Here is a 27,865-nt window from a genome sequence, read left to right on the forward strand (position 1 = left end):
CTTTCCTTCCCGAACCGCCATTTTGAAAATCGTGTTGATTCTGGGCAGCCGAGAGCGCGGCGCGAGCGTCACGCCAGCGAGCGGCCCGTGCGCGTCCTCCTCGGCGCCCGTCGCCGCCTCCGGGAGCCTCTTCGTGCCCTCGCGCGCCAGGCCCGTGGCCGCCAGGACCCGCGGTGAGGGCCGCTTCGGCCGAGGGGAGGCCGAGAGGGCGCGCGGGGCCCCGCCCGCACCTCCGCGGCCATTTGGACGGCGGCCTGGGGCGGGGGGAGGGGAGGGGACGCGGGGCGGCGGGCGGCGCGGGGCCGGGCGGTGGGAGGGGCGGCGCGGCGCCCGCGCTTTCCCGCCTCGGCACGCGCGACGGTCCGCGGGGCCAGAGAGAAAAGCCGCCCCCCGGGGGAGTGAGCGCAGTCGTCCCGGATACGCGGGGAGGCAAACTTTGAGGTCCGGGCTCCTCGCGGCTCCCTGGGGCTGCGCAGGGTGGGCCGGCCGGTCGGGGCGGCCGGGGGCGAGGGGAGACCGAGCCAAGGGGTTTGGTGTCCTCCGCGCCCGCAGGTCCACAGCATGTCCTCCTCGGGCACAGCTGCGGAGGGAGAGGCAGCCCCCGCCCAGCCCGCGTCCGAAAAAGAGCCCGACATGCCCGGCCCGAGAGAGGAAAGTGAAGAGGAGGACGAGGACGACGACGAGGAGGAGGAGGAGGAGGAAGAGAAAGGTGGGGACAGGACGTCGTCTTTCCTAGTGATGGATTGTACCGAAAACGCTTTTTCTGGCTCTTTGTGCACTTACAGACGCTCAGTAGGAGCGATTATTATTATTATTTTTTTTTCAGTAAGAATGTGGAATTATCTGGGGTTTGTCTGTGTGTGCGCGCGATCCGAGCAGCAGCGGAGAAAATAACTTTGTGAATTCTATTTTAAAAAGAACAAAATCCTCATTCCGTTGTTATTTCGGAGTGTAGTTTACTTTTCACCAGCAACAGACGTTCATAACATTGCACTGTTTGACAGGAAGTTTCTAAGTTTCAGATCTGTTTTTTTGCTTTTTTTTAACTGCTGGCCTTGGGGTACTACGGTAATCTTTTACTTTTGCTCTTCAGTACACATCCTTTGCATTTCGAAATTGTAAGTCTCTGACAGTAAGAATTGAAGAAGTTGTTAATGCTAGACCTGGAAATATTTTAATCGTTCGAGTATATTTGTTGAACTTAAGCAGACCTTCGTTTCAGAGGCTTAGGAGAGTTACTTTCACGGGGAAACACCGGTGAAAGCGGTTGCTCCTTAAAATAGAGTACGAAAGCAGTGAACTGTGAAAAGAAAGTTAAAATAAAGAGCTCAGAGTTGTCTCAGTTTTGGTGTAGAGGGAGAACAGTAGTGATCTATGTGACTGGACGCTTGAAACGGGGAGAACCTTACAGAATCGAGGAGTGGTCCTGCGGTCAGTCTTGAGGTATGCCAGCTTCATGAAATGTTTCCAGCCACTTAAAACTCCGTGTCAGAGATCTTAGCATTCCTTGATGATATTAGCCCAATCTGGATTTATTTAATACTTGATTACAACTCAGCCAAACTTGGGAAGAGGTTTGAGATTTTCGTCCCAAACCCAGGTTTCACTGTTTTGTTTTTTTCCAAGCCTACACCAGTCCATAATCAGCATTTTATGAATACAATCTGGGTTGAGATTACTCAGTGTGCTTTTTTGTTTGTCTCAAGTGGTAGGTACTCTAAGAAGGGAAGCATGTTTGCATTTAAGTACAGAAACGCTTAGGAGAAAAATACGGATTAATTTTAAATTATTCATAATGTAATAACTGAAAATTGGCTGCAGTATCTCACTGCTAGTCCAAGACTTTCTCAGCACTTTTTCCTGCAGTTTTTGCTTTTGGATACCAATGAGATGATGAATTTCTTCATGTCAGGAAAAAATTATAGAAGTCATGTGTTCAATAAAGGCACTATAAATGACCAGTACAGTAATGCTTGGGAGATTGATAGTTCAAATTGTGGGTTTTTTTTTTTAAACATGAAAGTTAAAAAAAAAAAAAATTGCCCAGGCAGTTTTGTAGTTGTCTTAAATTTGTTACTGTTCTCTTTTCCTCCTCTGAAGAGTTTGTGTGACAATTTAAATGGAGGATGTTTTTATCCTACTTAGCCCTGAAAATATAACTACTAGTGAGGCATCTAGAAACACGGCACTGAAATTTGTGCCAAATAAGGTGTGGAATTGACTTGACTTGGCAGCGGTTTGGGGAGTGAGGGGAAAGGTGGCAGGAGATGCCTCATAAAAGATGACTTCGAGGTTTCTGTCGTTGGCAGCTGGGTAGATTATACTACCATTTTCTGAAAAGTAGAATTCACGAAGGTGAGTGAGTGGAGATGATTATGACTTCTGTTTTGGGTGCATTGAGTTTGGCGCCTGTAGGACATGAAGTGGAGCTGTCCAGTTGACAGTATGAAGCTCAAGAGAATGCTCTGGACTGGAGGTAGACCAGGGAAGTCATTAGCTTATAGATGGTAATCAACAGCCAGTAAAGGACATAAATCATTCAGGGAAGGAAAGCCGGGTGATCTTCAGAGTTGCTTTAGAGTGCTGTCTGTCCATTCTTCGTTCAGCTAATACACGCCATGGCCAGAGCACACCTGCTGGAGTCCCTTTTTTTTTTTTTTTTTTAATTTGTGGGCTGAGCGTTACATCTGCAGATCTTGCCTGTCCTTCAAAGCCAGCTCCAATGTTTTGATCCTTTTTCCATAATCCTAAAACAATGACTCTTTCATCAACTCACAGAACTTCAATTTTATCTTTCTTGAAGTGTATTATCTTCTTTGGAGTATATTTGAGTCTCCTAGACTCTAGTAGATATAGTCTCTTTTCAGGAAATATTCAATTTCTTTTTTTAATATTATTTTTATTTCTTTATTTGGCTGCACATGATCTTAGTTGTGGCATGTGGGATCTAGTTCCCCAACCAGGGATCAAACCCAGGGTCCCAGCATTGAGAACTCAGAGTCTTAGCCACTGGACCACCAGGGGAGTCCCTCAATTTCTTAATCCTCTGTTGATGCCCACTTAGTATCTAGTGCAGCTTTGCACAAAACAGGCATTCAGGTGAATGAATGGAAGGCCTTCTAACAATATGTAGCGTCCTCTTATTTGTCTGAGTTTATCTCAGTCAGAAAATAAATGGGTTTTAGAAAATCCAGCTTAATATTTTAAGTGTTAAAGTATATACTACCTAGCTTAAAAAAATGCAGTCCAGACTAAACATTGCAAAACTTTTTTCCCAAGGTTTTATGACCATTATTATGAATATCATTTATTGAATTACAAAGTAATGGCATCCCAGTTGATTGCCTTAAATGTTAACTTGCAGAATTTTACCCTAGCTGTAGTAACTAACCTGGGTGCTCTGTCTTATTGTTCTTCTTTTTCTTTCTTCTATCAGCTTACTAAATTACTGCTTTCCTTGGATATCTCTTGAAATTCTTTTATCTCAATTTTAACTTGCTGTTTTCTGATGGACAGTAAACGGAATCCCAATAAATAGAATATGTCTAATCAAATTGTAGGTTAATGAGCATATTGGTGATTTTTCAAAACTTGACTTCTGTAGCAATAATTGTAGCTAGATAAAAGTTTGTTTGCTTTCTGATTTTTTTTTTTTTTTTTGAAGCACCAGTTCCTCTGTTAAGTTGGCCAGGTCGATAAAATATTACATTTTTAAAATTTCAGTGATGATACTAACTTACCAAGTATTTTCACCTCTGTTGTGTCATTTGCTTCTCTAAATCATACTTAGGGGGTACTAGGTTTCTACAGTTTTTTTTCTCCTACATGTTGATATAATACATCCTTTAAGCTTTTTGTTACTTAAGAAGTGTTAAATTAACTTCTAGAAAAGAGCCTCATTGTGGAAGGCAAGAGGGAAAAGAAGAAAGTAGAGAGGTTGACGATGCAAGTCTCTTCTTTACAAAGAGAGCCATTTACAATTGCACAAGGTAAGTTTCTGTTCCTTTCATTCTGTAGTGAAAATGCCTCAGTATACAAAATGATGGTTAGCAATGTTTAGTTTTTAGTGTTTATTAAGTACTAATATATTATAGGTGTAATTTAATTTGTCCTGTGAGAGCAGAAGTTATATGTAAACTAAGCTCTAAAAATAATTCTCATTAAATGTTCTAACACATAATGGGTGTTTAACATGGTATTTTTTTTTCCTCCCCTAGGAAAAGGGCAGAAACTTTGTGAAATTGAAAGGATACATTTCTTTTTGAGTAAGAAGAAAACAGATGAACTTAGAAATCTCCATAAACTGCTTTACAACAGACCAGGAACAGTAAGACCTTTTTTATACTTTTTACCTAGTAGTGTACTTATGTGTTAAAATACTTTACAACAGGAACATAATTTTAGTTCTGGAAAGGACTTTAGTTCCAGAACTAAATCAACTAGATCAATCTCCATTCCATACAATGTAGCTAGATATAGCCATTAGTATTGTAACATCCAGAGCTCTTTATATTGTTGTTTTTAAGTGAAAGTCGTGTCCGACTCTTTTCGACCTCATGGACTATACAGTCCATGGAATTCTCCAGGCCAGAATACTGGAGCCGATACCCTTTCTTCTCTAAGGGATCTTCCCAGCCCAGGGATCGAACCCAGGTCTCCCGCATTGCGGGCAGATTCTTTACCAGCTGAGCCGCCACGGAAGCCCAGGAATACTGGGGTGGGTAGCCTATCCCTTCTCCAGCAGATCTTCCCAACCCAGGAATCGAACTGGGGTCTCCTGCATTGCAGGCAGATTCTTTACCAACTGAGCTATCAGGGAAGCCCATAGTTGTTTTTAAGCCAAACTAAAATTTCAGATTGTGAAATCAAAGTTTTGATTTAGTGATCTTTAACTGTGTTAGAAGAAATTTATTTTTTGAATGTTTCTAGCCATTCAGAATAAACGATACAGAATATTGTGTCTCCTTATGAGGAAATATCTGATAAACCAGGGGATAATTTTTTGCCAGCAGTTTGTTAAAATAAATCAGTGTTTCATTTACTGATCATAATACTGTACACACAACTTCAGTGCTCCATACACCTGAGGACACTTCGCTTTGGGCTATGCATGGGCAAAGTAAAGCTTGACATTGTTTGGCTGTCTGAAGCGTCGTAAGCTTTGTTTTCATGTGTGTTACCTCATTCCACCTTGACAATAGTCTGATCTACACAAGTCCCATTACTGCTAAATGGTATTGACTTTGGGAGGGACTCTGTTCTTTACTTTTTAAAGAATAAATCCCTGACTTTCTTATTTGAAAAATTAATAGTACTGGTAACTTATGTTACTTAAGGAAGGAATTTTTTTTTTTTTAAGTTATTTATTTATTTTGGCTGCACTGCCTGGCTTGTGGAATATTTATTCTCCAACCAGAGAATGAACCTGGGCCTTTACAGTGAGAACGGGGAGCCAAAACCACTGAACTGCCAGGGAATAAGAGTGTCTTTTAAGTAGTAGTTTTCCGTATCCCTGGGTGTTATCAGATAACATTTAATTGTGGTTTTATAATTACTCGGGGAATTTCCCAAATGAAATACATTTTAATTGAAATTGGTATTTTCAAAGAATTAAGTTTGTAAACATTTTATAATGTTAGTATTTTAGTAACAAATGCACTTTTCCATTGTGAATTTTAAAATGTGGAATAAACCACTATTGTAACGTGGAGACAAATGTGAAAAGAAAAATGTTGGCTTTGAAATTTTTCTTGTTTACATTACTGGGTAATAAGTAGCATTAATAATAGGAGAAACGTTTTCAGGTGTCCTCTTTAAAGAAGAATGTGGGTCAGTTCAGTGGCTTTCCGTTTGAAAAAGGAAGTATCCAGTATAAAAAGAAGGAAGAAATGTTGAAAAAGTAAGTTATCTTTATAAATAATCATGTTTAGATTAATGTGCTTCAGCTTTTTTTTTTAACATTTAAGTATAACTGCCCTTACATTTTCAGTAGACTGCTGATTCTTTCTTTGCTTTAAATTCCAAGACCATGTCATCATAAACTATTAACTTGCTTTCTGAAAAATAGTGGCTATCAAGATTATTGAAAGCTCAAAGACATTTCTGTTCCTTAGAAGAATGATACACAGAGGTAAATCATTCGCACAGCTCCAAATTCAGAAGGTCCAAAGGGAATGTAAATGTCGTAAAAACTCTTCCACTCCTATTCTGTGTCAGCCACTCCATTCCCTCACTTTTAAGTGCCATTTAAACTACTTTGAAGATAATCAAGTTAATAGAAATAATTTCCACCCTAATGCAGACAAGATGATATATTCTTTTTAAACAATTTTTTTAATGAGATGATACATTGTTAAAACTTTTTTATTAAGTCCTCTGTAGTTTAAAACTTGAATATTAAATATGATTACCTATTACCTTCTTTGAGACATTGTCAGTAGGAATACTCGGGGGGAAATGTAGTATTTAATCACCAGCCACAAGAATTAACAAGTTTGTGAATTTTAAGTAATGAAAAATTTTACATAATTTTCTAGTGAATGAAGTAAGTTTTTTCTTACACCACAATTAAAACTTAAATGGTAAATGATGTTTTCTGTTTATAATAGTACCTGGCTATATTTTGTGCATGCACCAGTCAGGATTATTGGGAGTGCTTCTAAAATTCAGAGAAACACTGGCTGCTTGCTTAATGTTTGTGGCTGAGCCAGTTGGGTTAGCTCTTATCTTTATATTGTGGAGAATGTTTATAAATTTTCGTACGTAATCACATTGGCTTTTTCCGTTTTCTGTTTCAGATTTAGAAATGCCATGTTAAAGAGCATCTGCGAGGTTCTTGACTTGGAGAGATCGGGTGTAAATAGTGAACTGGTGAAAAGGATCTTGAACTTTTTAATGCATCCAAAGCCTTCTGGCAAAGTGAGGATCAATTCTTACTATTTCAGTAACAAATCAATTCTTTTTAGCCTCTCCTTTCTCTCTCTTTTTTTTTTAATGAACATTTTAATAGTTAGCAACATTGCTATCAATATTCAGTAATATCTTCTACATTCAAAGAATTTTCCTTTGGTTGACATACACGCAACAATTTTGATAGAGAAAACAGAGAAGGCATACAGATGTGTTCTCCCTTATCAAGCATAAAGGATGTAAGATTAAGAAAGATAGATAATTGTTACCTAAATGTCAAATGGGACAGAAATACAAAGAATCCACAGTTATGTATCTAGAAGACACTTGAACAGTAATAGGGCTGAGGAGGAAGTGTTGGGCTGGTGAGGGAGGGTGTACAGCCTGTAATCAGATCCAGAAAGACAAGGTAGTGTGCTCGAGCCAGAGATTTACTAGATACTAGAGTAAGGTGATGAAAAAGGGGTGAAAAAAGCTGGCTTTTTGAAGTTTCTTGGGTTGGGTTTCCAGAAACATCAAGAGAGCCCAGGAGCTGGACAGGGGAGTGAAATGGTCTTACGGTTTTGGCCATTATTCTAAAATCTGGATTCAGTTCAGTAACAGTCCGACTCTTTGCGACCCCATGAACTGCAGCCCGCCAGGCCTCCCTATCCATCACCAACTCCCGGAGTTTCCCCAAACTCACATCCATTTAGTTGGTGATGCCACCCAACCATCTCATCCTCTGTTGTCCCCTTCTCCCGCCTTCAGCCTTTCCCAGCATCAGGGTCTTTTCCAATGAGTCAGTTCTTCACATCAGGTGGCCAAAGTATGAGAGTTTCAGCTTCAAATCTGGATTAGATTTGCCCAAATTGTTTAACAGTAGCAAAGGACATCACTGAATTGAAGTGTTATTTATCTGAACTTGCCTTTTCAGCTTAAGTCCTGTAGCAGTTATTTTCATATATTCTCATCGTAATGGGAAAGAATTGAGAAGAGATCTAGAAGGCCTAAGAGCTCAGAGTCCATTAGTGAGGAGAGAAGGGTGTTAAGATTAGAAAACTGGGAAATAACTCCGGGACTTTTATTTTTGCCTGCTCTTGGTCCTGTTGCTATTAGCTGGACAGTGATCCCTAAGGATATTTTTGTCATGTAGCTTACAAATTGAAGAGTTGATGGGGATGGAATTCTCATTGATTTATCTAAAAGATGAGTTTGAACACTGTTTCCCCAGAAGCAGTTACTAAGTCGCCTGAATTATGAGGAATGTGTTTAATTCAATTTTTCCTCAGTGGTTTTCAAATGTATTTAGCTTCAAGACCCTATCACTCTCTTAAAGTTAGTGAGGACCTCTAGAGCTTTTGTTTTATGTGAGTTATTTTGATATTGGGTAGTGGTGACTTAGTCCCTGAATCGTGTCTGACTCTTTGTGACCCCATAGATGATAGCCCACCAGGCTCCTCTGTCCATGGGATTTCCCAGGCAAGAATGCTGGAATGGGTTGCCATTTCCTTCTCCAGGGGATCTTCCTACCCCAGGGACTGAACTCAGGTCTCCTTAGTTGCAGACAGATTCTTAGAGACTGAGCCACCAGGAAAGCCCATTTTGATATACACTGTATTCTAAATTAAAACTGAAAAATTCTAAAATAGCAACAGGCCCACTGCATGTTAACAAAAGTAATATTTTGTCTGAAAAAGAGCTATACTTTCCAAAATTTTAATGAGAAGAATGACATTCTGTTTTTGCAGATCTGTTTGTGTCTTGACTTAGGACAGATCTATTCTCATTTGCTTCTGCATTTCCTTCTGTTGCAATAATGTATTGTTTTGCTTGAAGTATAAGAAAAAATCCAACTTCACACAGCTATGTAGTTAGAAAAAGGGGGGATATTTTAAAAAGCCTTTCCAGTAATTTTGGATAGTCTCCTTTGATACAGCAGTAAACCTCCATAGTTGGGGGGGCGGAGTCTTAAAGGTTAGCTGTAATGTAGTATCTAAAATCATGCTAATGAACTTGGATCTTTTACCTGTGTGTGATTTTCTGATAGGTACCCTCCATTTGGAAAATAGTGATTCCCTGAATTACGCATATCTTCCAAATGTTAGCACATTTCACTGTCAAAAAACGACATTCATTAACATAACTATTATAAGGGGGGAAAAAATCTTCAAGTACTGGGAGGCTGTCAGGCCCATGATAGTGGAGGTGAACTTTCCAAAATTTAATTTGCACTTGAAACTTTGAAATTTATCATTGGAAACAAGTGCTGTCGGTTTGGGGTGTTTTGGGGTTTTTTTTGAGGTGACAGACTCACATTCATTTTTCAGAATATGTCTTTCAAATACGAAGTCTGAATAGGCATCATTTTTCAATTATCCTTTTAAAAATAATGTTCCAGAGAAAAATGTAGCTAACTTTGCAACCCAGTGAACTCTAGCAGCCCACCAGGCTCCTCTGTCCATGGTATTTCCCAGGCATTTTCACTGCTCAGTTGCACAAATGCTTTTCGTCAAGAAAATCCGTGAACTTCCTCCTGGGGCCAGAGTACTGTATGTGAACCTCCCATTTTGTTGTACGGACGTTCTGGAGATGTGCTCAGAGGTTAGGTTGAGAGTCAACATCAAGGACTAGTGTGTGGTTGGTTATGAGGTGGTGAGGAGTGAAATGACTACAAACCCAAGTTTCTGCCTCAGGCTCCATGAGGTATCAGTAGGTTTGCCTACCTACCTTTGTTGCTTAAGCAATCACTACAAATGTCAGGGCAGTGAAAAGAGCAAATAAATACTCTCTTGGTATTACTATGAAAATAGTTCTGACCTTTAGGGCTTTGGGGAAGGTCTCAGGAAACTCCAGGGTCCATGAACCATACGTTGAGAACCATTGTTTTATCTTTTTTTTAATGATGTCTTATTCTAATATCCATTTTTCATATCTGATTCTGTGTTGATTACTCCTTAATCTAATGGTATCGATCTCAGGCTATTTTCTATGCTACCATCTGCTTCCATCATTTAAGGAAAACACTATAAAGTCACAAGTATTCATCTTTTCTGCTCTAGAATAGTCTTAAAGGTGCTTGAAAGGGTTGATTTAACATTGTTTTACTCTCCTTTTGTACGTCTATCTTGTTTGTTAGATTTTGTTCCTCAAAGGGATGGATGCTCTTGACACTGGTTTCTGATGAATATATTCAACTATTTTTAGAAACTCTAAGGCACTTATATATTATTAGTTTAAAAAAATGAAGATCTCTTCATTTATTTTTAGAAGTTGAATTTTCTTGATTGGGTTCTTGAATGATGAAACATCCTTTCATTTTCTTGTGCAGATTTATCCAGCACCCCCCCTCCCCATTCCAGTTCTCATCTTAACTGATTTCACATACAGATTATTTTCTCAACACCTGCATCTGGTTCCTGAGCTGACATAGGGAGATCACTTTTTTCAAATATATTCATATCTTGGATTTCATTTAATGAGTAGTGAGTTTAGACAGAGTTAGCTTTTCTCCAAACACATATCAAAGAATTCATCAAAATGGATTGGTTCCTGGTAATGGCAGTAGTTCACCTAACGAGATTATCTGTATGTTTATCCTAGGAGATTTATGGAGAACCTCTCTGAGAAATATCTTTGTTCACTAACTTAGTTTCTGGAGGCACCTAGATTGACTGTTTCCCAGTCTGCCTTTAGAAGGGTAGGTTGGGCAAGTTGGAGGCTGTCCCGTGGGTTGTAGATAGCCTGAAAGTGCCACATTACACAAAACAGCCACTTCTTAATTTTGGTGTGGGTAACAGTGACTCCAAAGCCTGAGAGTTTCCGGAAGGGAAGGGAGCTGTGGTTCTGTTGTATTCCTGAGAGATACTACTTAAAGTTACTGAGAAAGTGTACACAATTGTGTATCTTAAGATTATGTTATGGAATTTTCCTTAATGTTTCTGCTTATTGTAGAAAATAACATAGGCAAAAACAAAGACAAAAGATACGCATAATTTTAATTCCTTAGTGTATATTTTTTCAGAATCTTTATGCAAAATTACTTTATGGTTTTCAATTTCTGAAGTTACCAATTACTCCCCTAAGAAAGCATTTAAAAATTAAATTTGTTGGTTAATATAATCAAATCATTTTCCTCATGTGATCTCTGCTTTTTAAATATGCAAGATTTAATTGAATATCAAAGTAATGGCAGTGGCACTTATTTTGTAGTTCCTAATTAGTTTCATAATTAACATACTCAACACTTACTGCTTACTGTGTTTAAACACTTACGGTGTTTAAAATCATAAGTGAGAATCCTGTAATCCTGGCATTACTGAAAGTAGAAGAACCCCTAGGTAATATGAATATAAAATATATGGTTCATAAATTCAGGACGTGTAAAGTGAGGTTTTATTTCCTTTATGGATGATGTCTCTCAGTCTGTTGATTGGAGGAAAGCAGGAAGACAGTGACAGTTTTAATGTTGATAGGAATGAAATAAATTATGAGTCTAACTGAAAATATTGTCCTGATGAAGTATAAGTAGATGTCTTAAATGTCACACAGTGTACACTCAGACTTCTAGTCCTATATCAGTATGTGAAGAGTCTCTTGCCTGGGTGTTGAGAGTTCTAAACAAAATGAAAAGCTATTGGTAATGCAAGCAAAAAGGTTAACATGACAGGTGAAGTTAGAGGTATATTACTCTGTAAAGCTGCTAAGCTTGTGTCAGGAAAGAAGCTGTTGAGAGGTAGTTATCAGAAACAGGTGATTGACTTGGAACTGTAGTATCTCATTGGTATTCTCTTAAGACCTCACTGGTATTTTTTATTTTATGCAGCCATTGCCAAAATCTAAAAAAAGTTCTAGCAAAGGCAACAAAAAGGAACGGAACAGTTCTGGGATGGCCAGGAAAGCTAAGCGAACCAAATGTCCTGAAATCCTGTCAGATGAATCTAGCAGTGATGAAGAGGAAAAGAAAAACAAAGAGGAGTCCTCAGAGGATGAAGATAAAGAGAGTGAAGAGGAGGTAACACGTTGGCGCTTTTTCCTCATTTCTTTTCATGCGGAGAGTTAAATATTAGTCTGTATAATAGATTGGTCAGAAAACACATACATGCCATGTTGGTGATTTTTAATTCCAAAGACACAGAAATGATGAAGTGTAAACCCTTTGTTTTTCTTAAGGAGATTTTAGTTTTATTACTGTGCCAAAGTGTAAGAGTTGGAAGAGTGAGGTTGGTGTGGACTGGATTTGAGCTGGACCTTGTAGACGAGAGTACGTAAATGAAGGCGGGGCGGGGGTGTGTGTGTGACAGTACCATAAAAGAGATCTTAGGAGAATTTTTCCATAGTATATCAGTATTTTTTAATTGACTTGTGCTATTTTATTCTGTTTTATGCAAAAAAAGGGATTTAAGGACCACCATTTTATCTCACTTTGGGATTACTTAATGAAACTGGCAGCATTTGAAGTTTATTTTGTTGGTGGGCAAATTTTGTATCACTTAGGAACGCCTGCCATTTTCTTTTATTTGGGAATATTTTTTAAATGTTGGGACTTTAAAATGTTGTCCATGGTGGCTCAGTGGTAAAGAATACTCCTACCAATGCGGGAGATAACGGGTTCAATCCCTGGATCAGGAAGATCCCTTGGAGAAGGAAATAGCAACCCACTCCAGTATTCTTGCCTGGGAAATACCATGGACAGAGGAGCCTGGCAGGCTACAACAGTCCATGGGGTTACAAAACAGTCACATGACTTAGCAACTTAACAACAATGAAATGTTGAGAATACTTAGACAACAATGAAATGTTGAGAATACTTAGTTTCCAGAGAGTTCGGAAAGAGAGTTGCTGAACCATTTAAGGGGTTAGCTTACCCTCTTCCTGAAATGTACCTTGAGCCAAGTAGATGAGGACGAGTGGGTACAAGGAATGATTTCCTGTTGTTAGTAGTGGTTTGCTGACTGAACTTGTTTGGGTAATCTCCCTTGTTTTACTTAGGGACTTCGTTAAATTAACATGGCTTGACCTGGGTGGAGATGATTTTTCAGTGTGGAGGGAGGGCTGTCTTGGGCATTATAGAGTTTGCCTACTAGAGGCTAGTAAGCACACCCCTGCCCCCAACCTTTAGTTGAAACCAAAAGTGTCTTTAGACATTGCCAAGTGTCCCCTGGAGACAAAATCACCTTCAGTTGACAGCTACTTTATTGGAATAAAGATGTGGTAAACTATGTTTTTAAAGGTTTGTGCTTTGTGTTTGTCTTTGGGTATTTAAAAATCCATGCGTGTTTTAACGTCAGATTCTATAAAGACTTCTGTAAAGCTAAGTATGAAACACTTCCTAGTTTTAAAAAGAATAGTACAGATCCAGCAGGTGTTTCATAAATAGTATCTTCATATATTTTTGGTGTGAGGAAGATGAGTAATTTGAGCACTGAGGTTTTTATGGAATAGATTTTAAGGAAGTGGGAGGAAAACATGTTATATGTGAATATGTAATAGTAGCAATTCTGCAATAGATTTCCTCATTCAACACATTTTTGATTATCTACTATGTATATTCATTAAACTTTTCAAAGGCAGCTTTAAAGCATGAAAAGTTGTCTTAGAATATAAACATTTAATTTTTTCATAGAGGTACTATGGTTAGGAGCATGGTCTTTGGAAACTGAGTTCAAATCCCAGCTATGTTCTGATCATCACTGTTTGGCTTTGGGCAAGTTACTTACAAATTCTGTATTTCAATTTCCCATCTGTATAATGGGGATAATAGTAGTAGTATCTTCCAAGGGTTGTATTAAGCACTTAGAGTAGTACATAGCACAGTATTAAGTAAAATATTAGCTGCTATTACTGTTATTATTAAGATGACATTTTATCATATGTAAGGTTTCTAAATCCAATCTTCTGTCATTACTAAGGTGTAACTTTAAAAGTGAGGATATTCTATACTCATTTTTTCCTTCAGATTATTGTCCCTTTATTCTGAGTAGAGTTAGTTGCTGTCGGTGAATGCAGATAACTCCTGATTCATGGCTATGTTGGTTGTTGTATTAGGATCACACGTGGAACTCTCCCACTACAAATCAGAGCTTTTCTTTCTACAGTGCCTTAAATGAGGGTCTTGTTAGGAATCCAGGTCAAATGATGAAAATCCATAAAGGAAAGAAAACACAAAAATGCTTTTCAGACATTTAGAATTAGGTTGGTGCAAAAGTAATTGCGGTTTTACATTGTTGAACTTTGCCATTCGATATTGGAGTACTTTTTTTTGGAATACATTCTTAAATGTTGTTACATTACTCATTTTAATATGCATTTCTCACTCTTTTTTTGCTAATGACTTATTACTTGCTGTTTATATTTATTTTAGACTATAGAAATGATTGTTAGACATAAAGCAAATTTGAGCAATTTTTTTATTCAAGTTCAAAATGGGTTGTAAAGCAGCAGAGACAACTCACAACATCAGCAACATGTTTGGGCCAGGAACTGCCTATGAAAGTACAGTGCAGTGGTGGTTCAAGAAGTTTTGCAAAGGAGAGCAGAGCCTTGAAGATGAGGAGCATAGTGGCCAATCATCAGAAGATGACAGTGACCAGTTGAAAGCCATCATCAAAACTGATGCTCTTAAAACTACACAAGAAGTTGCTGCAGAGCTCGTCGACCATGCTGTGGTCATTAGGCATTTGAAACAAATTGGAAAGGTGGAAAAGGTTGATAAGTGGGTGCCTTGTGATCTGACCGAAAATAAAAATGTTTTTCTTTTGAAGTGTTGTCCTCTCTTATTCTACACAACAATAATGAACCATTTTCTTGATCGGATTGTGATGTGCAACAAACAGTTGATTTTATTCAACAACTGGTGAAGACCAGCTCAGTGGCTGGACCAAAAAGCAGCTCCAAAGCACTTCCCAAAGCCACACAGGCACCAAAAAAAGGTCATGGTCATTGTTTGGTGGTCCCGTTTGAGCCACTACAGCTTTCTGAATCCTGGTGAAATCATACCTGAGAAGTATGAGATGCACCAAAAACTGCAGCACCTGCAGCCAGCAGTGGTCAACAGACAGGGCCTGATTCTTTTCCACGACAACACGTGACTGCATGTCGCACTTAACTAACACTTCAAAAGTTGAAAGAATTGGGCTACAAAGTTTTGCCTCATCCACCATATTCACCTGATCTCTTGCCGACTGACTACAACTTCTTCAAGCATCTCGACAACTTGCAGGGAAGATTCTTCAACAACCAGCAGGAGACAGAACGTGCTTTCCAGGAACTCATCGAATCTCACAGAATGGATTTTTTCACGCTACGAGAATAAGTTTATTTCTCGTTGGCAGAAATGTGTTGATTGTAATGGTTTCTATTTTGATTAATAAAGATGTGTTTGAGCCTAGTTATAATGATTTAAAATTTATGGTCTGAAACCACAGTTACTTTTCAACCAACCTAATATACAGTCACACAATATAAAAGCTGTATCATCATGCTGTATGGTTTTTCTGCTTGGGCTGGTATTGACAGACTTCATAAAATACACTAGTAAAATCTGGACTGAGAAATCTTTGTTTTTCCTGTTAAATCACCATCTCGCAAACAGTTACTTTTCATTTAAAGACTTTCAAATTTAGGGCCATTCTCACAAACTTTATTGTTGATTCCGTTACTGTGAAAGGCTCCAGTTGCTTTTGAAAGGTAAGTGCTGGCAGGAAGGATAGTATTTCTATAGTAACTTTGTTTTCCCTTTTTCTTCTATTTTTTGAAGACTCAGTTAAGTGGCAGCCTCATTAGGGACTTCATAAATGGAGATGTTTTTGTTCAGTAGTATGAAAAGACCTCTTATTTCTAAGAGGCCATACAGAAGAGTTGCTGTTAGATGGGAAAATTTGAGGATTGCATATAGATAGAAATTTTTTTGCAGATTATTTTTCCATGTAAAATTACTTTGTTGATATTTTTTATTTTTATTTCCTGAAATGAATTGTTCCTTCACAGATAGAACTTTTCCCTGTTAAGATTAACTTCTTGTTCTATTTTAGATTCTTGGAATAAATAAATGAACTTGTTTGTTTCTTCTTTCCTCTGTAAATTGAGAGCTTTGGATCGAATAAGTTTATATCGTATTGCTGAAGTCAGAAGTCTTAAGCAGACATCCAGTTCCAGTTATAGTGTTCACTAGCCAGTTAAGTGAGGCTGAGTATTATTGACCCGGTCCTTTTCATATTTAGCTGTGTGAAAGACCAGGATGCTTAATTTGTAAGTAAATTTATTATTTTTAAAATACAGGATTAAACTCACTGAAAACTACTTAAAGAATTGGCAGGGTTTTTTGTTTTTTTAGTCTTTTATATGAAGTATGTCACATTTAGCGTGTTAGCCAGCAACTGCTGAAATACTTTGTTTGAGGTTCTCTGTACCTGTGCCTCTGTTTCTGTGATACCCAGTGAGGGGCTCACAACCATTTTTCATTCTCTTTTTCTTTAGAATTAATTCAAACAAGAAGATGCTCTTTCTGAGAGTGACTGGGTAATAATTTCTTTATAAAAGAGCTGTTGTAAACCTCTCTATCATTTTGGCTCTTGGACATTTGCTTATTACTCAGGGTGGTAGAAGAGCATTTTGGAACCAGGCAGAAACTGGTACGTGAGGTTTCTTTACAAAGAGAATAGAGGTTTAATTACTTATGAAAATCAGTTGATTCCCATATTGGAATAGAATTTTTAGGAGAAGATTAATGAGATTAAACCATGCTTAGGCATGCCTTTCACTACGTGTCACCTTAAGCACAGAAAACTCACTGAAGAGTACAAAGAAAGGAGAAGTGATGCTTTCCACGTTAGTGAAGACAACTCTAATAATATTTTAGATCCTTAAGAGCTAGCTTAGTGCTTCTTCAGTTTTTGTTTTCTAGTGTTTTTATAAACACTCTTTATGTCTAGGAAAGTATAAAACTAACTGTGAATATTTACTTTGTGAGTATTGAATTTATCTGAAGATTCCCAAATACATCAGGAATATCTTCAAACCCCTACTACTAATGTCCGAAACAGGAGTTACTTTTTCTTTCAGGACAAGGAATCCACAAACAGGCAATTCTGGGCCAGGACAGCGGCTCAAGAAAAGTATTAAGAATTTAGGGACTATCTCCTCCTGAGCCCCGTCTTGATGTGTGCGGTTTAACTTCATGATCTCAGGAAGATTATTTTACCTTTAGGCATTGTGTCCCTGTGCCAGATAGAGAAGGGCAAAAAGCTTTCTTTTGGTGTTTTCTCCCCTGGCAAGGATACTTTTCACCAGAGATCTCCATGTGCATTGCATGGGCCAGAGCACTATTACCTGGCCACCGCTGGCTGTAGGGGAAGCTGGAAAGACCCAGGTGTTAGCTTTCCTGCGTCTGTCGGAGGAAGACAGATAAAAAGTGGGATGTTGAGTGAGCCATCATACAGTGTTTACCCAGTCAGAGAATTTTGCAGTTACAGTTTTGGTGAACATTTGGACCATTTGAGGAATTTGGTAGTGGTGGGAGGGTGAACGTGAAAGCTTTCTTAGCCCTTAATTATGTCTTAAAAAATAAGAACCCCCCCCCATATGATGAAAGGAATTACAGAATATATAAACTATTGGAATGTTTTGTTGGAAGGCAAAAGTGAATAATTACCAAAATAAAATCTTGTTTTAGAGTTAAACTTGCTTTCCTGGCCTCTTGTGGGTTAGAGCAAGGCTTGCACATTCTTTACTCTTGGCGTTCTCGAGTTTTCTCAGCCAAGTTGTTAAAAGGATAGTGTATTAGAAGCTAATGCTTATTTTGTTCATCTGTTCACCCAGTACAACCTTTCTGCTGTGAGGACAGAATTCTGGCTCTGTGACAGGCGTCTTTTTTGAAGACCCTCCTTCAATAGCCCTGCTCCCTATAAAAGATAGGTAAGCTTTCTCCCAAGGGTTTGTGTTTTTTTTTGCCCCCCCTTCAAAAAGTGCTTGTGTCATTCCCCTGCTTCTGTACCTTCATGGTTATTAGATTACAGTACATTGTACTGTCTGAAATTACTGGCAGCAGTTGGTTTCCCTTTTATCTGTTTCCCTTTAGTGCATCAAAAACACCTACAATACTGATGGTTCTCATTGAACCACTCACAGCATCTTCAGAAATGGCAAGCCAGAATCTAGAAATAAACCGCAATTTGGAAACTAGCTTTTTTTTTTTTTTTTTTTTTTACTTTTTTCCATTTTTCACCTAATTTTTTTCCGTGCATTTTGCTGAAAGACTCAAAGTCTTAACTTTCTGTTTGATTAAATGCAAAAGGTGTTAACTGCCATGAGTTCTTCCAACATTTTATGCTACATAATGTGTTTATTATAATTACTAAAATATTCAAAGTATTTTTTAAAAGACTTAAAATAGGCCAGATCTTAGTTTTTAATGTAATCACTTTTCAGTTGCTCAGTTCAATAAATTGAGAGTGTGCTATGTGCTACTGGGGTTACAGAAGATATTTTCTACCCAAATATCATTTGAGTACTACTTGGTACAGGATTTTAAAAGAAAGAGCCTCTCTGTTGATGAGGGAAAGCTTTGGGAAGAGGTTGGAAGAAAACCAGTTGTAATTGACTTTGGGGATAGAAAAGAAAGTTGCACATGTGAACAGAGATGGGGCATGGAGAGGCACTACACACGTGTCTGTGGTTAGGTGGTTTGTCCAGAAGGAAAGCAGCTAGAGCAGTATACACTGAAGCCAGACTATAGGGAACCCACATGCTGGGCCTTGTTGTGTGAGTAATACAACCTCTGGGGACAGATTCGGCATTCTCGTTCCTTCAAAATGATTGCTTATTCTACCTGAGCATTTTGCTAAGTGGAGAAAAAGAGGCATAGCTTCTGTCTTCCAAGAACTGACTGTTTAGGTGGGGAGAGCTACCAGTCTTTCAGTAAGCCTTTACTGGTGCATAACAAGGAGGATGGGCTTCTGCAGTGGCTCAGCGGTAAAGAATCCTCCTGCAGTGCAGGAGACCTGGTTTGACCCCTGGGTCAGGAACATCCCCTGGAGAAGAAAATGGCAACCCACTCCAGTATTCTTGCCTGAGAAATCTCACTGATAGGGGAGCGTGGTGGGCTACAGTCCAAGGGGTCACAGAAAGTCAGACACAACTGAATGACTAACGACAGCAAGGAGGACACTGTTGAGAATCTACCATGTGCCTTGTCCTTTACATCTTGTACCTTGTGTAGTCTTGACTCCATGAGAGAAGGTGGTACATTCTTATTTTTTGCTTTGGATATTAATTATCCAACTTTCCGGAGCTGCTAGTTCATATACTTCTGTCTTCAGCTCTATATCTAAATCTGATTTTAAGCAGTAGCTTTAGGAAAGTTTAACATGGGCATATATCCACGTCTGCTGGTGTAAATTTGAGCCTGTTGATCTCTGATTCTGCCTATTTTCTGTGTGTCTCCAGTAGTTCATGACCTAGACCAGGAGTTGGCAAACTATGGCCTGTATGCAGATCCAGTTTTCATACAGCCTAGAAGCCAAGGGTGATTTTTCCAGTTTCTTAATATTTGTAAAAGACAAAAGAGGAAGATTGTACAACAATGACCGTAAGGGGCCAGCAAAAGCTAAAATATTTACTATTTGCACTTCATAGAAAAGGCTTGGTGACAGACCTAGACCATACATTTTTCTCATTTTACATAGTTTATAGCTAGGTGAGTAAGCTGTGGGGCTTTTAAGAAATACATAGGTCCCCAGCCCCCACCCTTAATTTTTTTTCTCTCTCTTAAAGTATACAGTCTATTTAGATAAGTTGTGCCAAAAGACTGATAATAAAAATCAAAAAGTTTGGCTAGCTGCTATTGATAGAAAAAAATGTCTTAGCAAGCAGAGTGATTCTAATGAAATAGAACCTTGGAATTAGAATAGATCTTGAAAAGTTGTCTCCAAGGATCTTTTCCCATCTCAATTTTCCAAATAATTACATAGCAACGGCTAAGTGGTATTTCTAAACTTGGCAGTGGAGATCAAGAAACAAGATAGAGTCTCGGTGTTAAGCCGTTCAGTCTAGTTGGCAGGAGGGAAGAGGTCAAAGATTAGGAGGGGACAAGTACGGGAAAAAGAGTTAAGAAAGTGGTTTGCTCAAGCTGGAGTATTTCTGTCTATGAGCAGGTAGGGAGCAAAGATCCAGAGAGGGAAACCACAGGAGGTAACAGTTTGATCTGAGCCTTAAAGGATAAACAGGAGAGGTTGGCATAAGGAAAGAAACAGATTTGGAGAAAATAATACAAAATTGAATTACATGAAAGGCCCATCTTAGCATCACCAAAAAAAAAAAAAAATTGTAGAGAAATGATCCTGGAGCCCATACAGAGTTTGGAAGAAAGGGCCAGAGATAGCCCTAATACTGAGTTTGGTTACATTTTGTTGCCTTTCTGTATTTTCTCCCAGCACTTTTAATTCTTTGTTATTATCAGTAACATTTGTATGTAACAGTGGGTTAGATCATGGTATTGACCTGCTGCACTGGTTCAGTTCAGTAATTTGACCTGTGGCTTACAGAAAACTGCAGCTGCTTTGGTCCTCTCTTAGCAGCTAGTGCAGTAGGAGGCACACTGGACCTAACTGGGTCTCGCTTCTTACTAGCTGTAAGGCATTGTTTCACTTAACTGCACAGATGTATTTTCCTCATTTATAGTAATGTCAGTTGTTTGTCATTGTGGGGTTGTTTTTTTTTTTTTTGCTTTGTTTTTTTAGGTCATATGAGCGTGTGTATATGAAAGCAGTGGTGTACAAATGCCTTTTTCATTTTCCTTTTAATTTTTAACCACGTTTTGGGTTCAGAGTACAGATAAACCAGATCCTGCAAATGATACAGAGATGAACATAGCCAGAAGTATTGAAGTGGCTACTTTATGACAGGTGCTCTTGTAGTTTTTAGGGACAGAGCTAAATTAGATAGGTGTCTCTTCTCATGGAGATTATCAGATAGGCCCCTAAGAAACTTGCAATGTAGTGGGAGAACAGACATGTAAATACCTACACTTTGAAACACATAAATATGTTAAATGTTTTCTTCGGTGCCTTTTATGTATTCACTCATCTGATCTTCACAGAAGTTCTACAGATACGGCAATAGTTGGTTGAATCTGCAGCGCCTGGAAGGCATCATTTAAATATAGATTGTAAAATGTATCCCAGTGTCTAAGATGTGGGAGTGGGGGAATGTTAAATTTAGCCAAGTCTAGTATTATTACCTCTACTATGCAGATGCGGAATCAGACACAGGAAGAATAAGTGATTTGTCTGAGAATTCAGAATTGCTGTCTGGTGAAGTCAGGACTTGAATCAGGAAGTTTGGCTCTAAAAACCTGTATTCTAATTCACTGCTTCACAAAATCTTCCATAACGACAGAGCAAATAAATTGTAGGTCACGTACTGTGGTGGCTGCCGATTAGTCAGATTGGCTGAAAGATTTGGAGAAGGTGATTGCTGAGAGAGGTTTAGACTTGTGAGTGAAATTTTCCTAAGTAGAGGAGAGGGAATGGAACTAAGGAAAACTTGAAAGGTCATGTAGAATTTAAGTGGGTGTGGTTTTTTACTTTCCTCCTCAGTTTTCCCAGGGCCTCTTTTCATTACCTCCCAAGTCCTAGGTGATCTTGTTTGCCTTAACTTCCAAAAATTGTCTATTGTTGCAATGTCAAGGTCTGTCTTTTTGAGATTCCCTGTTTTCCAAAGTACCTAACATCTTTTTCCTATACCCAGTATCTTATATTCAGGGCAGCTGAAGTGGTTTTTAGCACCTGTAAGGCTAAAGCACGTGATGTGAATTATCTGATTGCCTCTCTGCTCAAGATGAAACACATGAGTTTCTACAGTTTGTTACTACTTGGCTTTCACTGTTTCCCTGTGCCAGCACTTACATTATGAAAAAGATACTTTACTGAATTCCTACCGTGAGTTTGTCACATAGAGTAATGACCGCCCCCTCCAGGGTTCTTGCCTGGAGAATCCCATGGACAGAGGAGCCTGGCTGGCTGCAGTCAGTGGGGTTGCAAAGAGTCAGACACAGCTGAGCAATTGACACACTAAAGATTTTTTTTTAAACTGTAATTTTGTCATTTTAATCTCCATATGTGTGTATTTTGCTTTTATTTGATTAGCTCTTAGTGTTTAAGAAAACAGGATCCAGATTATCCGGAGATCCAGAGATCTGTTTGAAGCTCTTTATTTTATCATGTGACTGGACAAAACCTCTCTGAGCCTTCATTTCCTCATATGTTTACAAAAAGTTATTGAGAAACTACTTTGCATTATTCTAGGAGTTAGGGATACATCAGTGAACCCAAAAAGTTAAAAAAAATACTTGTTCTGTTGGAACTTACCTTTTAGTTGGGAGAGATTGATAATAAATAATAGAATATTAACAGTACTTATATTTTATAATTTTTTCCCCCAAGAGTAAAGTCTTCTGCATATAAAGTTTTCTCTCCATAGTGTGTAAGAAATGTGAGCACCTATTATTTTTAAAGTTTGATTCTTTACCTCACCTGACTAGTCCTGTGTTGGGATAAAATTAAGTTCCTTAAATGTTACTCATCTCAGAAGTGGACAGTTAGTAATAATTTTTCACTGGTGATATTGACCAATTAAATCTCTCTAGTATTGTTGAGGGGTGTGGAAAGTAGAGGAATGGCAGTTAATCACTCATCAATATATATACTTTGTTTTTATTTCCAGCAGCCACCAAAAAAGACATCCAAAAGAGAAAAGCCCAAACAGAAAGCCACTCCTAAAAGTAAAAAATCTGTAAAAGGTGCTAATGTTAAGAAGGCAGATAGCAGTACCACCAAGAAGAATCAAAATAGTTCCAAAAAAGGTATGTTAGAAACAACAGATTTTCAGCAACCCTAAAGATACAACTTATATGCTATAGTATGGTTTTTAAACATATATGAAAAATAGGTAAACTGAAGAACATTGAGGGGAGTATACCAGTTTTGTGTAGTTAATAATTTTTCAAAATTGACAAAAATTTCAGTGTGTGTTTTGTAGGTACTATAGAGCTATCTATAATTTTTTTAATTTAGTACCTTTCGAAGAATCTGATGAATGCTTATAGAATCTTTCCTAATCTGTCCTGAATATTTACTTTTCTATGTAAGAAAAAATTTTCATGTCATAAAATATCTTACTTTTAGAAAGTGAATCTGAGGATAGTTCAGATGATGAACCTTTAATTAAAAAACTGAAGAAACCTCCTACAGATGAAGAGTTAAAGGAAACAGTAAAGAAATTATTGGCCAGTGCTAACTTGGAGGAAGTCACAATGAAGCAGATTTGCAAAGAGGTAAATTCCTTTTATTTGAAAAAAATCTTTTACCCATCCCTCAGGCTTACATGCTTTCATTCATTGAACAAGTATTTATAGAACTACTACATGCCAGCTGTTCTTGCAGGTGCTGGGGTACCACTTTCAGTAAAGTAGTCAAAACCTCTGCCCTATTGGAGTCATTTTATAAACAAACAATAGAATGTATACAGTGACTAAAGTTGAAGTGATACATTCCAAACTGCATAGGAATAAATAATCTTTTTTCCTAACCTGGAAATAATTTTTATTGATGCATCCTTAGATTGTTAGTTTAACCAAGCAAAATCTCTTGGGCCACCTTACTTTGAGTACTACTATGATAAATGAGAAGGTTAGATTCCAGGTTAGATTCTTAGCTCAAATTTTTGTGAAATTCTTCTGATACTTCTCAGGAAATGATCTAGTCTTGAATATGATTCCATATTCTAGATTGAGATTAGATTTTAGAATCTAGTTTCTTAGGGTAAAAGGAAACTAAAATGTTAAATGTACTAAAGGTGGAATATTCCTAACTTTTTAAAGATATCAATTATTGTTTTTCTAATTTATTCAGCATTAGCTGAGCCTCTGCTACACATCAGGCCCTGGGACAGGTGTTAGAAGTGGTATAGGGAAATCTACTCTCATTCTCTATAAATTGTAACAACTTTGGGGAATAGTTAGGTAATATGTTAAAATTTAAATGGCAAGTACCCTTTAACCTAGCAATTCCATTTCTAGGTCTCTATCTTTAAGACATAGTCACATCTACACAAAATGATTTCAATAATGTTCAGCCTGTCTGTAATACTGAAAAATCAGAAACAACCTAAATGGCCTTCAATAGGGAAGTGTTTAAACTGTACATCTATACTCTTGGAATACTGTGTAGCAGTTCAAACATCAAAAAACCTTCCAGGTATTTTCAAGTTTTTAAAACAGGTATTTCCCTGTTATGTAAATACAGAAAGACTATATTGCCTTTGACATGTTCATATGTTTGTATATAAACTCATTTCTAGAGATCTGGAAGAATAATAGCAAACTGATAACTGGTTTCCTCTGAGAGAAGATGACTGAAAGGAAAGTTGAAGGAAGACAAGTACTGTTCATTTTAATGACTTTGTGAACACATTTATGTAATTTTAAGGGGATTATTAATAACATGGAGAGGTCAGGTGAGAAGAACATAGAGTTTTTTCGGACTCTGTAAATTCAGAGAGAATTGTTCGCCTAATAGCAGTTCTGCAGGATGGTAGATGCCAGGGTTATCCCTTTGAGAATTAATAGGAAAGTGAATTAATTAAAGTTTCTGTGTTAGTAATTAAATTGGAGAATGATACAAGCTGATAAAATATTTACTAAGGTCAGGGAGGGAGAGTAGAAGCTTGTGTTAGGCTAAGGGACAGTTGTGAGAAAGGAGAAGCTGAATATTCTGAGCCTTGAGAGATGGTCCCTGCAAAGGTAGAGACAGAACTGTTGATGGATCCTGTACACATGAACTGGAGAAGGGGCAGGTTAGAAAGCTGAGGAAATTCAGAGTAATGCTTTCTCAACTGAGAGCAAGTGTGTGGGACACAAGGGGATAAAGTTGCCGCTGGTAAGGATGCAAGGGAGACCTAATTAGAACTTGGGATTTCTAGGGAGGCTATGACGTTGAATTCCACGAACTTAACAGGACCATTCTTTTTTTAACTTTATTCAAGTATGGTTGATAAAAGACCATTCTTTTTAAATTTGTTACATTTTCCTCCAGAACTTAACCGTAGAAAAATTGATAGTTAGACAAATTAAGGGTTGGAGTTTTGCAGAGAAAGAACAAAGGGCAAACAATTAGAGTAATGGAAGTGATTGACCATGTTCGCAGAGGTTGGCAAAATACAGCCTGTGGGCCATTGTACCACAGCCATACCCACTCCTTTGAGTATTGCCTACAGTAGCATTTATGCTGCAGTGGCATGGCTGAGTAGTTGTGACCAAAACTCATTGGAAAGCTGGAAACATTTTCTGCAGAAAACATTTGCTGACCTTGAATTGTACAATAGGAGTGAAGCCAGCCGGGTGTATATGGGCAGGTCAGGACTAGAAGTCATTGTGAAACTAAGCAGCAAGTATCAGGTTGAGAAATCTAGAGGCTAAAAATTTAGGAGTGGACTCAAAGATATAACTGGATCTCAGTGATAATAGCTTTGGGGAAGGGATGGAGCAGTGATGTGGAGGCTGAAATTCATCAGAGTTGAAAACCATAAATTAAATGCATTAGATGCTATAACAGAGAAGAAATAAAAGGATACCTTTAAAAAATGACAGGTAACCTACCAATATAAAGAATTTAATCCACTTAACTAAGATCTTTCTAGATGGTTTCCTGATGCATGTATATTGTTAATTCAGCTGTACTCCTGCTACATAAAACACTGAAAATATTTGCACGCTAGTTTATTTTCTGCTGTATATACACTGTTACTAAAACTACTCATTTGCTGCAGAATTCTACATGGTGAATGAACCATTGGTGGTTAGCATGTACTGTTCAAAGCTACATGTAGCTCTTTGTCCATAGCACAGATTTCTTCATTATCCAAAGAGAGAATGTTCTTGGATTTTTACATCTACTTTTGTTTTCCCTTTTCACTATAGGTATATGAAAATTATCCTGCTTATGACTTAACTGAAAGAAAAGAGTTCATAAAAACAACTGTTAAAGAGGTAAGTATCCAGCTTTCCCAGTTTTGATCATTTTGGACTCACAAGACACAAGAAATTACACGTAAACACTGCATATTTCTCAAAATATTTATGTCACTAAATATTTGTTGCTCAAAATTTCCTCAAAATAGATAGGAAAAGATAGTAATTTTCATCCCCATTTTAGAGCTTAAAAATAGAACATTAGTGACAAAACTTGGCCTCAGATGAAGATACGGGCTCAGTGTACATGGGCAGGCAGTCAGTTCCAAGGAGCTCACGAGACCACTTGAGCACATGGTCCTTCCTGTCCACCAGTTAAAGGCAGGAGAAAATCAACAGTAGCTGTAGTCTTCTATTGATCCCAGCTGATTTCCCAAGGTCACAGTAGTAAAGTAGAAGTTGAAAAATAAAGGGAGGTTTTGATTTATGTGTACCACATTCTCTTTTGTTACAGCTGATTTCTTGAGAAAGAGGACAGAGACAGATGACCCATGCCCATGGAGCTAAAGATCTGATTTATATATCATTATACCAGCAAAGAGAATGTATTTCCTTTTCTAAATCTTTGCAAGCGTTGGTAGAACTTCCTGCTGACCTTTTTATCTCAAGTGTTAGGTGAATTGCGTTTGCCGTTTTAAATTGCATTTTTATGCAGTTTTTAGTTTCAATTTTTGCATGGCTACAGTAATTGTCCCTTGCTTTTATAGTTGTATTTTGTACATTTTGGATTTCTTTATATAAGACTATAGATTCTTGAACTGTTGTAGTTTTTAGTGTATGTGCACAATATTAGCTTAAGTCATACTTTTAATCAAGTAGAACAGAAACTATGGTAATTGGCATTTATACATGCAGAGACTGTTGCAGTATTTAGTAGATAAAATATTTTGAATACACGTCTGTCAGTGTTAAAACCAGTGACGGTGTGTTCATTCATGTTAAAAATACATGAGCTTCAGCAGCCCAGATTACTAAATTGGAACTTCTCTCCTGCATGTATATATATGTCAAAATTGTCAGCATGACAGGAGTGACAGATATTATTTTTGTATTTTTAAAAACGAATTTGTTGTATATACAGTTTTTTAATTTCTTTTGTGCAGATCAATTTTTAAACTCATATAAGTAGGTATCTTTACAGTTATAAACTATGAAATGACAGTGTTCAACCAGATGGTATGACGGAGCAGTGAAAGTCAGAATTTAGTGAAGAAAACACTGAAGCAATAGATAGTTCTCTGCTTTGCCTCGAAGTGTCATCAGTTTATAGTTTTAGTGTTAACTCTGCAAGTGTCTGTAGATACATTTTATATTAAGGGTAGACCAAAATCAACACATCAAAACTTCAAAAATTGGGGGGATCTGGATCAAGTAGAAGCACATTTGGCTTCAAATAAATATACTGATTTTTAACTGCTTTTGCCCACATAAAAAGCTGGTATTTACTGGAAACCTGGCCACCTTTATAATTATGGTCGAAAGTATCAAGTGTAATGCCAGAAGATGATAATGTATAGACAGTAGTGGGTATCTGACAAAGTATTTTTCAAAGGTGATGGACTTATTTCTAATGTTAAAGAAACATAACATATTCACAGAATCAGGGGTGTTAAATTTTGGCCATTCAGGATTCTAGGTGATCAACACATGGACCACTCCTGAATGAGACTAATTTTGTCTTTTGATTGTGTTAATAAATTTATTAAATAATCTCTGAATTTTAAAACTGCTGCTTATGTGAGAATTAGGCCCTTGATGAACCACTGAGTGTTTAAGATATCTTTGCATCATAGTACAGAAATTTATAAAAATATGTTGACTGCTAACAGGTATTTTCACAGGTTTGACTTGTTTCTTGATAAAGTTATTAAGACATTAAAGAAAGGTTGAAATAAACAACTAAATGAGACTTGAGAACTGGCCTTTGGTTTTAAATACTTGATTTGTTCCTAT

The 27,865-nt window shown here is 37.8% G+C and overlaps 1 protein-coding gene across 4 annotated transcripts; it reads left to right on the top strand.

Annotated features, from left to right (window-relative positions):
* Positions 1-57: 57 nt before the first annotated feature.
* On the top strand, positions 58-27,863 carry DEK (DEK proto-oncogene). Of its 4 annotated transcripts, none has more exons than XM_068994129.1 (11): positions 58-173; positions 553-709; positions 3,888-3,989; positions 4,218-4,327; positions 5,805-5,899; positions 6,798-6,918; positions 11,714-11,902; positions 22,609-22,747; positions 23,070-23,218; positions 25,862-25,930; positions 26,367-27,863. In XM_068994129.1, the coding sequence occupies exons 2-11, from the start codon at positions 562-564 to the stop codon at positions 26,376-26,378; spliced, it is 1,134 nt and encodes a 377-aa protein (XP_068850230.1). In that variant the 5' UTR covers positions 58-173; positions 553-561; the 3' UTR covers positions 26,379-27,863. The 4 variants fall into 4 exon arrangements, with proteins under 4 accessions (XP_068850230.1, XP_068850231.1, XP_068850228.1 ...); XM_068994130.1 differs by having other exon boundaries at positions 22,612-22,747; XM_068994127.1 differs by lacking the exons at positions 22,609-22,747; positions 23,070-23,218; positions 25,862-25,930; positions 26,367-27,863 and adding an exon at positions 14,307-15,132.
* The last annotated feature ends 2 nt before the right edge of the window (positions 27,864-27,865 follow it).

Source organism: Capricornis sumatraensis, chromosome 22 (assembly GCF_032405125.1).
Source record: "Capricornis sumatraensis isolate serow.1 chromosome 22, serow.2, whole genome shotgun sequence".
In the NCBI taxonomy this organism is placed as follows: Eukaryota; Metazoa; Chordata; class Mammalia; order Artiodactyla; family Bovidae; genus Capricornis; species Capricornis sumatraensis.

Coding starts and splice junctions, on each gene's coding strand:
- DEK (XM_068994127.1), top strand. CDS start 562: ATGTCCTCCTCGGGCACAGCTGCGGAGGGAGAGGCAGCCCCCGCCCAG. Junction 3,990..4,217: donor GCCATTTACAATTGCACAAG/GTAAGTTTCTGT, acceptor TTCCTCCCCTAG/GAAAAGGGCAGAAACTTTGT. Junction 11,903..14,306: donor ATAAAGAGAGTGAAGAGGAG/GTAACACGTTGG, acceptor TTTTTATTCAAG/TTCAAAATGGGTTGTAAAGC.